This window comes from Trifolium pratense, linkage group LG3, assembly GCF_020283565.1.
Source record: "Trifolium pratense cultivar HEN17-A07 linkage group LG3, ARS_RC_1.1, whole genome shotgun sequence".
NCBI lineage: Eukaryota > Viridiplantae > Streptophyta > Magnoliopsida > Fabales > Fabaceae > Trifolium > Trifolium pratense.
This window is the reverse complement of record NC_060061.1, coordinates 28,116,035-28,129,359: the sequence shown is the minus strand read 5'-3', so window position 1 is coordinate 28,129,359 and position 13,325 is coordinate 28,116,035. Positions and strand designations below refer to the sequence as shown.

General features: G+C 35.0%; 1 protein-coding gene, 1 long non-coding RNA gene and 1 pseudogene across 2 annotated transcripts; 2 read left to right on the top strand and 1 right to left on the bottom strand.

The window, feature by feature from the left end:
• The first annotated feature begins 780 nt into the window (after positions 1–780).
• On the top strand, positions 781–7,377 carry LOC123914894 (annotated as a pseudogene).
• A 378-nt stretch (positions 7,378–7,755) lies between these two features.
• LOC123913767 lies at positions 7,756–9,405 on the bottom strand. Its single transcript, XR_006811705.1, has 2 exons — positions 8,111–9,405; positions 7,756–7,866 (listed from the first exon to the last, which is right to left on the bottom strand). It is a non-coding gene; the product is annotated as an uncharacterized LOC123913767 (long non-coding RNA).
• Positions 9,406–11,733: 2,328 nt separating this feature from the next.
• LOC123914893 lies at positions 11,734–13,053 on the top strand. Its single transcript, XM_045966054.1, has one exon. It carries the CDS (start codon positions 11,734–11,736, stop codon positions 13,051–13,053), a length of 1,320 nt encoding a protein of 439 aa, XP_045822010.1.
• Positions 13,054–13,325: the final 272 nt, after the last annotated feature.

Genomic DNA, 13,325 nt, shown 5'->3' with positions numbered 1-13,325 from the left:
TATCATTTAAGGACACGAAACCATCAATTCGATTTCATATAAGACACAATAACGTCAATTCAATGTAATACGAGTCATCCTTCTAAGTCACGATACCGTCAATTCAATTTATAAATCAAAATATCAAATTTTGTATTCAATATCACATGCATAATTCCATCATTCTTCTTCCGTTTTCTCGAATTTAGAATCATCAAGTTCAAATATCATATTTTTCAATCAAGGGTCATTGAAGTATAATATTATTCAACTCTGTAAACACATATATGAAATTATGCATTCATACCCATCATTTCAAATTTTCATGTTTCTATTGTCATTCTATTAAGGGTCGGTGAAACATGAATATGTGTTGTTAATTAGTTTGAAAGAACCATCATCATCGTCTCAACTTATCATGTTTCAACAGTAATTTCATTAAGGGTCATTATAACTTGAATTTCACGTTATAAATATGTTTGAGAGGCTGCAGATTAAAGTCGATTCAAAACAACAAATATTTGTCAATAAAAGACCAACATTTAAGATCATACTATTTTGCATTCAAGGCCATTGATGTACAACATTATCCAACCATGTAGACACAAATATGAAATTATGCGACCATAGGCATCGTCTCAAATTTATATGTTTCTATGTCATCTATAATCTATAATCTATAATCTATAATCTATAATATACATAAAAGATCATGGATTGGGAAACCCTAATGCAAAACCCTAATTATTTGGCCAATGAATGCTTCACACCTTGCCTCATGTCCAATTGTGTATTGCCACCATGTGCTTGTCTCGGCCCAATGATCATGTTCCACATGCAACTTTGAAACCATCTATATGTCACACATGCAAAGCTTCACATGACAAGTGTGTGGGTTGTGATGCAGAGAAGGTAACTAGAAGCTTCCACGTGACTAGCTATATGTAACACATGCATTGGGCTCCACTAAAATATATATTTCTCTTTTCCCAAATTTTTTTCATTTGTAAAGATTTTTTCTCTCTCTTCTCTCCCTCTCTCTCGTACGCTCTTCTCTCCCTCTCTCTCGTACGCTCTTCTCTCCCTCCTCTCTGCCTCATCTCATCCTTCACCATAACATCCACCACAACCCCCCACCACCACCTACAAATCAATCACTCGTCAGAGGGAGGGAGTGGCCGAGTGAGAGAAGATTTGCCGGGGAGGGAAGTTCCGGTGAGGAAGAGAAGTTCCGGCCGTGATAGATAGTTCCGGTGGCGGTTCGCGGCAGTGTTTGGCGACGGCGATGCTTATTGCTCCTTCGTTCCTCTGGTTTGATCTTAGTTTCTATGCTATATTTATTTTTTTATTTTTTCGTTGCTTTTTTTTTGCTGGTGAAGATGGTTGAAGATTGGAGGTGGTGGTGATGTGTGGTGGTACTCTGTGTTGTATTTTTGCAGGCTCCATGGAAGGATAAGGCTCCTCCATACCTCCACCTTCCTCCAAGCTAGCCAAATCTGGTGGTGGCAAGCAGAAGAAGGTTCGTTTTTCTCTTCAAAGTTTTTTTTTTAATTTTTTTCTTTCTGTAAAAGTTTATTTTTTGACAAATTGGTGTTCTCTTCGATCGATCCGCTGCGGTGAAACTAAGTGGAATGTCTGCAAGAGCTTATATTAGATCCTATAATTCACTTCACAATGGCATCGGAGTCAAGTTAGTTAGTTTTCCTTTTATAGATTTATTTTTTTATTTATTTAGATTTTCCTGTTTTTTAATTGATGAATTTGGTGTTTTAGGTTGAAGCTAGATGTGAGAGAATTGGCGATTCAATACGGTTGTGTTCGGATTATACCTTATGTTTGTGACGGTCTTAAGCTGTAAGTTATTGATTTTGTGGTTTTAATAATGTCTGCTACATGTTTGATGAAATGCTATTGAGAAAAAACACTAAAATGTGTTGCTGAAAATCGCGGTGCTAGTGCTGATTTTACTCATTCGGTGTTTATGGCTGTTGCTTTTTATTTATGTGCAAAGAAACACAAGGTACATTTGTAATAATCTCAATACAAACACATGGCATGTGGTTATATATTGTAATGACATGATTTGTGATTGTTCTTTGCAGCTCAAAGTTGATAAGATTAAGCTAATTGAACTCTGTGGTACATTTGAAGCTGAATTTTCCAGTGTAAGTGTTTTATATGTACAATGAATATCTAATGTGTGATGATTTTATTAAGCTTGTGAGTGGTGTTCATGAATTTAAATGAATTGTGAATGGGTGCTGCAGGTTTCTACTACTATGAAAGATTTGTGCCATGATGTTTTTGGGGTAGCTAAAGAAAAGAAATATCCTAAAGAAGTTAAGACCAATAGAGGTATACCATTTTTTCAGCTTTATGTATTGCTTTACAATGTATACTTTATTCAGATTATTTTTTCAGTTCCTATTTTTGCATTAAGTATGTTCTTTCCAGCTTTTCCTGCTCTTTGTGCAGATTTGCTTGATGTCTTACCAAGCAAAAGAAAAGCTGAGGACGGTGGTTATTTGTCTGATGATGGAGCAGAGGTATAAATGGCTAATAACTCTATGAAACTTGCATAACTAAAGATTATTTTCATTTCGGTTCCTTGGGTTATCTACGGATATAAATTTAGGAAATGGTTATTTTCACACAATGCCTCTTACATGAAACTGATCCTTATAGTTGACTAGAATTAAAACATGTTTAGAATGATGAAAACAAATCACTTATTTCTTTCACACATTCATCCCTGAAAATGTAAGCTGCTGCATAATAAATTTATTGTAAAATGGTAGCTTTTGACAGATGGTAGAAAATGTCTTGCCTTGGTTTACTACTGTTTGGTCTATTTTCATTATACTCTATGTTAAATTCTTTTTATCTTGTGTATCTTATTTCAAATTCCTGTATTTTTGTAATTGGTAAGAACCGATTCTTAAGAATGGTTTGATATTATGACATGCTTTGGTTATGAAGTTAGATGTGATTGTGATTTTCCTTTACTTTAAATCAAGGACAGACATGAGCTGGAATTGGATTTCAAGAGATTCTGGGATGCGTTTTGGTCATCCAGCTCTGAGAAGGTTCTTATCATTGTTTGGTTTTTTTTATGATCTAATGCATGTTTGTCCTGCGATGTTTAAGAGGATTAGGAGTTGCTAATGCTCAATCTCCTTTTGTTGCAGGAAAAAGAAGCGGCCTTGAATTGGAGTATAGATGCTTTTTGTAGATTAGTAAAGCAGCAGGCTAATGTAGCTCAATTAGTTACCATGTAAAGAAACAATTTCTCCTTAGCTTCATTGCTTTGGAGATGAAAATACAGCTCATGAAAATAGAATACAGATCATGAAAACATAATGACAATTTCACTACAATATTTCCTCCCCAAATTCTAACTCTTTATCTGTATTTTTTTTTTCATGAGAATGATTTGGTTCTAATTTGGGGATTTTATGCAGTCTGTTCAATTAAATCTGTGTTTGCTGTTTTGTTTTAGGTTTGTGCAGAAGTTGGTCAATCCAGTATAAAAACAGAACTTTCCGAATATCACTTCAAAACTGAGGTAAAGTTTTAGGAGTTGATTTTAACATTTTCCTTGATCATCTTAGGAGTTGACATGTGATGCCACTTCCTGTTATTGCTTTTGGAGAGCAACTTAGTAGGGATACAGATGGAAGCTTGAGCACAGTAGAAACACTAGCATCTACCGCCATTTGTGGAATTATCCACTCAATTATAGGTGGGCCAACCTTTGTTGATTTTAGGAGTTGCAGAACCAACTGTTATAATGTACACTTATCTCTACAGTTTCTGCAAAAGTACACCTGATTTGGGTCCCAAGCTCTTTCTAGCTTGGGCTGGTTGGTAAGCTCTTTCAGCATTATATGAATTTCTGTTTCTAGGGGTTTTTACATTTCCTGAATGACAAGTAAATCTAAGTTTCATATTCATATCTGTGTTGCAGGGTTTGTGTTTGGACAGCACTCTTTTTAATTTTGCTTGCAATTTTTAATGCTTGCAATGTTATCTCTAGATTTACAAGAATTGCAGAAGAGTTATTCGGAATGCTGATCACTGTTCTTTTCTTTCAAGAGGCTATTAAGGTGTTTCATTGTTTCCTCTTTCAAGCAAACACAAAATAGACTGATTTTGGCAATCAAACTGACAAAAATTGTTTGAACCTCAGGGACTGATAGGCGAGTTCGGCACTCACAAGGCTGAAAAACCTTCCTCAGAGGAACTTCAACCCCAATGGCGGTTTACAAATGGATTACTTGCAATCATTTTCGCTTTTGGACTAATTGTCACTGCACGAAAAAGCAGAACAGCAAGATCATGGCAATATGGAACAAGTAAATGATTCCAAATATCTCATACCGCATTAGACCTTAAGCAGATGGGTTTTTGTGTCGTTTACACTTGATTTATCTTATCACTCCACTGATCTTTATTCTTGCATTTCAATTCAGGGAAGCTACGAGGCTTTATTGCAGATTATGGTGTTGCAGTGATGGTAGTGTTGTGGACTGCAGTATCTTATTTAATGCCATCCTACGTTCCAGATAGTGTTCCTAGAAGGCTGTTTTGTCCACTTCCCTGGGAACCTGCTTCTCTTTATCACTGGACAGTAATGAAGCTACTGTTTGTTATTATACTCGTATTACAAAATTTTCCATCCAAAGTGCATTCTTTTGGGTATTGGAAAAACTAAGGTAAGAGAAATCAACCCTAGAAGATTTGAAATTTCTAGATTATTTGATGATTTATAGAACCACGCTTCATCCTTACAAGCTTAATTTCCAAATTAAGACAAAAGTACAGGCTTCTGTTTGTCCAGATATATCTTTGTATGGATCGTCTCTCACCAATTTGGCTGAAGTTTTTGCACACCTGCATAATTACGAATTTTTAGTTGATTAGTTTTTAAAACAAAGTTCTCCATATATGGAATGATTTTTTTATTGAATTGATATTTATTTCGGATTATGTTGTGGTTTGTAACAGATGTGATTGGTGTTATGACTGCAATCTCTGCTGAAAGAGAGTATATTAGGGATGGTAAGGTAACAAAAATGGTTGTGATAGAGCTTACTGATTCAAGGTATAATGGTGATAAATTCGAAATTACAGTTTTCTGTTATGGATTTCATTCATTCATTGTTATAGATTTCATTCATTGTTTATGAGATGTGATGTTTGTGAATTGTTATTTTACTAGTGGGAAGTGCAAATGTGCTCTATGTGGTGACTATGTAGATGATTTAAGTAAGAAAGTTGGCAAAACTGCTTCAGGCATTCCTGTTGTTGTCATACAATTCGCTAAAGTCAAGATTTTCAGAGGTGCTGTGATTTTTGTAAAGCTTTTTATCTTTGATATTGTGGTAGATGCATTTGCTAATGTGCGCACTTTTGATTTGGCGGTTAATGTTTAATTCCAATTGTTGTTTTAATAGGATTGCTCTTTATGGTATGGACCTTGATGACAGATATCGGTTAGAGCTAATTTAATTTAGATTAGTAGTTTTGTCTTTCTAGCTGATATATGTTATCAAACAAACATCAATAGTGGAAACCAAGGTTTTCAACAACATAATTCAAAGTAAATAAAACAAAGAGGTTAATTAGTTTTTGAAATTTGAATTTTCTTTAATTAATTATAATTTTCTTATTTCAAAAATCAAAATCGTTGTAACCGATTCTTTTGTGCACACATAACTGATTTTATTTTATAGGTGATTCTTTTGGCATGGTAAGTGTCACTTTGTTGGTATTTCTGCACTCTTTTGTTTATCCATATTTTGAATAAGTTTCCTGGAGTGAGGTGCATGCCTCTAAGGAATTTATGGTTTATGTGAGGCATACCTTCAACACTTTATTGAAAATTATAGATGTTGATTTTAATTTTATTGTACTCATGATTTGTGGCAATACTTAAGAGCTTATGAAATTGCATGTTTGAAATCTCCATGAAATTGAGCTAAGTTATGAGAGGTTGCAGATAAGTTCAGCCGGTGTATACTAAGATCTCCATGAAAATTACTTACCATTTTTATTTTACCGCAACGCAGAGCACAAAACGAAGGGATAATGACGACTCTGCAATAGAATCTGACATCAAAGGTACCCCCTTCTGTTCAAAAATATTGAACTCAATAGCTAGAGTACTACTCTTTTGACTAACCATTATTCACTTTTAGAATTTTCACCTTAAGTCATACTATTAATAATTATAATTCATAAATTTTCGTCTCTGATTTATAAATGGTGGGTCTGACTATAATTGTTGTGAAGGAAATTTCCTAATTTTTAAGATTTCATTGTTGTCATGTGCATCATAAAGTATTGAGATTATTCATTTGTGTGGTTTTGTCTAAATTTTAGTGACTAAGGAAAAATGAATTAGGATTTATATAAAAGTGCTTACATATCATTACCAGACTTTCACTCATTCTATTCTTAGCTGTGCATTTGACAGCATGTTGAAGCCATTTGTGACAATTTTTGCATAACTAATACATGTGCAATGCAGATGGGATAAATGCAATTGTATCATGAAAGCATGCTCACAAAAATGTGTTAACCAATAGTGTGCAACTATTTGGTGGCCATACTTTTCTTGCTTTCCCAGAAAAGTTACAAGCCTCCTAAAAGACCCTTGACAAACAAGGTTTGTTGGTCTTTTACTCTTTTACATTTTTGGTTTGTTATATACTTATATGTATTCAATTTTTTAGTTATTATAGGAATGTTTGTTAGCTTTTTGGATCTGTATATATATAAGGCTTTTATTATGCAAACCTATCTAATTGAAATAAATGTTCATAGTGTAAACCTTTTATTTCTTATATATATATATATATATATATATATATATATTGTTTGCAATTTCATATATGGTTTTCCATTAATCTATAATCCACTCCATCCCAAGAGAAATTAGTTTGCCAAATGTAGTCAATGTTGTGCTTAACTAATATTGAGATTTGAGAGGAATATAAATTTTGTCATCTAATAGTCTAAATACACATTTGCTTGCTTACTACATTACTTTGTTAGCACATAGTTTAGTGGTTTGGCTTTAATTTTGGTCACACGACATGTTCTTCCTATGTGGTGATACAGCAAGCTTAAATTGATTTCTTTCTTTGTGCAGGTTCTCAAAATCATAGTTTCTAGCTTGCTTAAATGTGAGAGATTTGTAGTAGATAGTATTTTTGGGAGTTGCTAGATGGATTTCAAGATGATTCCTATGAAGTTAGTAACTTAAGAGTTTGAAGAAAAATTTGTAAAATCTAAGGAAAGAGTTTCTTTTGTGGTGTTCTTGCATGTTATAAGGAAGATTGACATGTTATAACTTATAACTTATGATTCCTATCTCTATCATTTTGTTTTCCATGTGTTATTTTTGGACATTTATTTTGTGATTAACATCATCCATGATTGAAATATATTTGACGTTATGGTGATGTATTTTATTTTAGTCATTTTGATGTCTTTTTCATGTGGGTATGTACTTTATTTTGATGTTCTTTGGATATGGAATTTCGATGTCTTTTTGCATACGGTTATGTACTTAATTTTGATGGCAAGTATTGCAATTAAATTGCTTAATTTCCATACGGTTATGACTAATTACCTTGACTCATCGCATCCATGATTGATATATAAAAGGTCGTCAAAACATGAATATGTGTTATGAATACATTTGAAAGAACTATATATAAGATACAAAGGAAGAGGAAGATATCAGCATATTGCACTTGACAAGGTCATCATACCTGGAGCAAATACTATTTGATTGTAAAGCCTTAAATTGAAGAACCTCTTTCTTAATTTGTAGCAACCTACTATTTGATTGTGGCTGAGATTTCCAGTCACACCAACCTACAAAACAAAATGCTTATTCAGATATCAAGGTCATCTAAGTATCTCTTGATTTAACAAAAAACTATTGACTTCAAATCATGACGTGACCTGAATTCTTCAAATCTTTAGAAGCACAAGTACACAGAACAATCTCCACTATTATGTTATAAAGGAGCATATGAATCAAAAAGCCTAAAATCTAAAATCACAAAGTAGAATCAAACAAATCAATATACAAAGATGGATTTAGTGAATCATTTACCAGATAATTAGAATCAGCTATACGACTGCGACGGTGAAGAGCGCTGACAGAACAAGAACATCGTCGCTGATTAGAGATCCGTTGTCTTTACGGTGGGTGTCGCATGGAGAACAATCAGTGTGATCAAATGGTATGACGGTAGTGATTTCGGTTGATGTAATTGCTCACAGTTCACGGTGGCTCTGCGGGTTTTAGGGTTTGAGCGTAAGGTTTGGGGGAAACCCTTGTTCAACTGGAGCAAAAAAATAGAAGAGAAGAGAAAGAGTGAATCGATTTGTAAAAAGAACGAGTGAACGTATGAGGGTTGGCCCTTGGGATATGTGAGAGAACGAAAAAATATAACAATTTCTTTTTCAAAAAAGGTTTTAACGACAAAAATCTGTTAAATAAAATAAATAAAATAATTTTTTTTTAAGAAAAAATAAAATAAAATCTTAGATAATTATAAAATATATAAAATCTTAGATTAGATAATTATAAAATTTGTTAACAACAAATTTAGCGACTGATTTTTCGTCACTAATCTCTAATTTGGTCTCCATATTTTGTTAGTGTCCGATTTAGTGACTAAATTTTTTTGCTGATGTTGTTCGATATAGTTAAAACTCTTAAATTAATCCTTGAAACTTTTAATATAATAACTTGACTTGATCAAGATTAAAAATAAAAAAATATCAATTTGACCAGAATTTCATTATGTCAATAAAAGTAGCATCAGACCGTGAAACTAAGGAAGTGGTGTTTGAAGATTTGGTGGACCAAATTAAAACTCTATCTTGGAAGTGGTTCATCAGTAGAGTGGCGAAGTCCCCGTGCCTCATTTATGAGTGGAATTGGAACCCAATTGATTGTTTTCATGGATGAGTATGAGCTGTGTTTTTTGTGTGCCTTATTGGGTTGTGTTGTTCGTTGTCTATGCTGCTTCTGCTGTTTCTTTACCACTGCAGTGTTGTTGGTTGCGTTTTCATTTGGTGTGTTAAGCTTTATGTGCTTGGCCGCCTACTGTGCACTTTTTGTGCCTATTTTTTGTAAGTTTGTTACTTTGTCTCACCAAATACTACTTGTATTTAGGTGTTGTGCTTATTAATAAAATTAAAGCCGTTCAAAAAAAAAAACCCGTGAAACTAAGTAAAAAAAAGGACAATTTTCAATTTTTTAACGACCAAATAGGTTAAGACACCGTTTGGTAAAAATAGCAGTTAGCTGATAAGCTAGTTTATAGGTTATAGTTAATGGCTGATAGTTTATACCAGCTAATAAGCTAATTGAAGTGTTTGGTAAAATTAACGGTTTAACTAGATGATAATGCAAAACTACATTTTGTCAAAAAAAATGTTAAATTATATGAAAGGATATTCTCAATTCACAAAATTCATTACGTCAAAATAAAAAATTCACAAAAATTCATATCAATTAATATTTAAGATATTTGGACTATAATAATTTAAATTTATCAATTCAATACTATATCATTTATATATTATTATTATTAAAAAAAATTATTTGAAAAAAAATATTTTAATTGTAAACGTTACAGTAAAATATATAAATGTATTTAATACGTATAAATTATATTATTGTAAACTTTAACGGCAAGCTATGACAATGAATGAATATACTCCTCCCTGTGCATCCTGTGCATCCTGTTCAAGTGTTCATAAACATAACACAACCGCCTAAGTATTTCTCATGCGACCCCTACCTTTTTGGTAATTTTGGGTTTGTTACAAACCGTGTCTTTTCATCAGTTCTCCTTAAGTCAGAGTTCACCGGGTGACAATTTTTAGCAATTATAAAAGTTTTAAAATAACTACTCTTCTTTCCGGTCTTTTTTATAAGTAGAAGAAAAAAATTGTTTTTTTTTATAAAAAACTTCGATTAATTTTTAAATGTTTTAAATGTCTAATTTTACTAATGCCCTTATTTATTACGAGAGAGAATTTAAAAATAAGTAAATTTAAATTTATAAAAGTATTAAATAAAAATAACTATGTTAAATGTGATTTCCTGGTCTGTGTGATTTTTTCAAAGTGTTCCTTATAAAAAAAACCGGAGAGAGTATTATAAATTAGAAGTAACTTATGCGTTAATAACAAGTTCTGCATTTTTAAGATAATCGCAAAAACTACGGGTTTAATAGAGATGCTTGAAGTATATATTGGGGAGATTAAATATCATATCTCTAATCCTCTTGATTGTGGCGAGTGATAATTCCAATTTATGTAATTATCTTAAAGAAGTTTTCTTTTTAATCCGTTGATATTTGTCCTTTATAACCATATTAATTGCGCAAAAAAAAAGTAAAAAACGGGTCATTAAAGGCTCAACTATAAAAATCCAACATCCTAGAAAATTTGACCAACTTAGTTTATATTATTTGAGATGCACACCTAATTTCGTTGTGCTTATGTCTAACCCGATTGATTAACAACATCCATGATTGACATATATATTGTGATGCTTAACCCATTTGATTAACAACATACATGATTGAAATATATTTGGCATTCCTCCAAACCCATAGGTGGTTGTTTAATTTACCATGGTCAACAACATCCATGATTGATAACATCCATGATTGATATATAAATGGTGTTCCGCCGAACTCGTGCAACGCACGGGCAACCGACTATTAATATAGAAGAAATCAATATATTGGATTAAAAGTTTATATCGTATAGATCATTTCAGACAAATCCAACATCATTTGATATACCATTGCAACACATAAAGATTAACGGCATATAAAAAGACATAAACCGTTAATTTTGATGTATCTTGGACTGGGCAATGGGCTTAAAGAAATATTCATTAAGCCCAATTAGTATAGGAAGGAAAATAGGCCCAAATTGAGTAAACTTTGAATACCCAATAGGCGAGAAAGAGCCAGAGCGTGACCAATAGGAACAACGTGACGCCAAGAAGGATAGATATTATGCCATCAGAAATATCTTCTCCTTCCTTGTGTCAGCTGCCAACTTAGCAAGGAAGAAATCAACCTCCCATAACCGCCATAGCTTGGAGGTCAAGGTTATCACCCCTATCCTCACGCTACCTCACCGGAGAAGATGCTAGTGGCCGTATTTTTAGGAATCTTAGCTTGGAGAAGAAGACTTGGCAGTCTATAAATAGCTCCACACTTTCATTTGTAAAGGGTCGAATTCTAACTCATAAAACTCCCAGGGTTGTTGGGATTGAACAAAGGTGTAAATTACATCATTTCATCAATAATATAACCCCCTCTGTGTTTTCACCATAACATTTTGGCGCCCACCGTGGGGCTGCGGTAAAAATATTTGTCCCAGCCTACCACATCAATCTAGACAAAAAGTTAAGCATCTCCACATGGTTGGAGAACACGGAAATCACGATAACTCTAGTGCCAACACTTTGCAAGCCGCCGTCGTGGAAATTCGGCATTTGCAGACTCAGATTGCGGCCATTGAGGCTGAGAGGGCACAGGAGAAAGAAAAAGCAAAGATGATTTCAGAGGAGGAGAAGGAGAGAGCATCATGGACGTACAGCCATTGGCGCAACACTTATGGGATACTCAAGTTTTGGAAGCAATAAAGGTTCTTCATCTTTCTTCCTTTGACGGAAAAACGGATCCTAGGGAGCATTTAATGGTGATAGGAACACAAACTGCCATAATCAATGCTCCAGAGCACCTAAAATGCAAATTACTAGCTGGTACACTCAAAGAGGTAGCCTTGCGCTGGTATATGAACCTTCCAAGGAATTCAATCGAAAGTTACGCTGATTTTCACAAAAAGTTCATCCACCAATTCGCTGGATCAAAACACGTGAAAGTCACCTCAACTAGCCTTTTCTCCATTCGTCAAAGCCATAGCAAATCGTTACGTAGTTATCTCGCCAGATTCAGCGAGGCCACCATTAAGGTTTCAAATCCCAACCAAGAAATGTTCGTGGCGGCTTTTCACAATGGGTTGAGAGCAGGGCATTTCAACGAATCTTTGGCCCAAAAACCAGCGTCATCAATGCAGGAGGTAAACAAGATAGCAGAATGTTACATAAAAGGCGAAGAAAGTAACGCTGAGAAGAGGCAAAGAGATGCCAAGGAGAAGGAATATGTGAATCGTAATACGAAAGCGCCTGATCATCAGCGACAGAAGGTTGGAGGCCGCCAAGAAGATTCATGGCAAAGGCGCCATGGTAAGCCTTATTATCAACCACCAAGGGGAGAATTCAGAAACCATCCCGCCAGGGGAGAATTTACACCGTTAAATGCTTCCAAAGCATCCGTGTTAGAGGAAATTCTTACCAGCGGGTTAGCAAATCTTCCCGCCAGGAGAAGCACCAGAATCCCCATGGGGCTCGACGACAACGCTTGGTGCTCCTACCACAGGTGCAGAGGTCATTCTACGGAAAAAAAATTTCGCCTGAGAGATCTGATCGAGGAATTAATTAAAAGCGGCCATCTCCGGAAGTTTATTGAGGACGCCGCTCAGGGGCGAGTCGTCGTACCTAAAATCCCCAGGCAAGAACCATGGAATACGCCTGGGTCGGGCAAGGAACCCCCCAAAGAAAGGATCTCTGTTAATACAATAGCGGGGGGATTCTCAGGAGGAGGCGAGTCAAGCTCGGCGAGGAAGCGGTATGTTCGCCGCGCAATTTCAGAGATATACCTCGTCAGGCAACCGCAATCACTCGCCATCCCGGATTTGGCATTCACAACAAAGGATGGTCTTGAGGTGGCACCTCATGATGATGACCCTCTGGTAATACAAGTCCAAATCCTGAACTGCGATGTAAAGAGAGTCCTAATCGACTCAGGAAGCTCAGCAGATATTATGTATTGGGAAGCTTTTAAGGCCATGCAATTAGCCGAAGAGCAGTTACAGCCGTATGCAGAAACTTTGGTTGGATTTTCCGGGGAGCAGGTAGACGTGATGGGCTACGCCTCATTACTCACAACCTTTTGAGAGGGGATAACGCCAAGACTATCAAAGTACGATATCTGGTAGTCAAGACTTCATTCACCTCCTACAACATTATCATAGGAAGACCAGCTTTCAACACTTTGGGCACAGCTATGTCAACCCTATACCTGGCAATTAAATATCCGCTGGATAACGGGGGAGTAGGAACGGTTAGAGGCGATCAAATACTCGCCAAAAAGTGCTACAAGTCCAGTTTAAAGATAACGCATAGAATCTCCAACTCAAATGTAGTATCTGGAGGAAGACAAGCCACA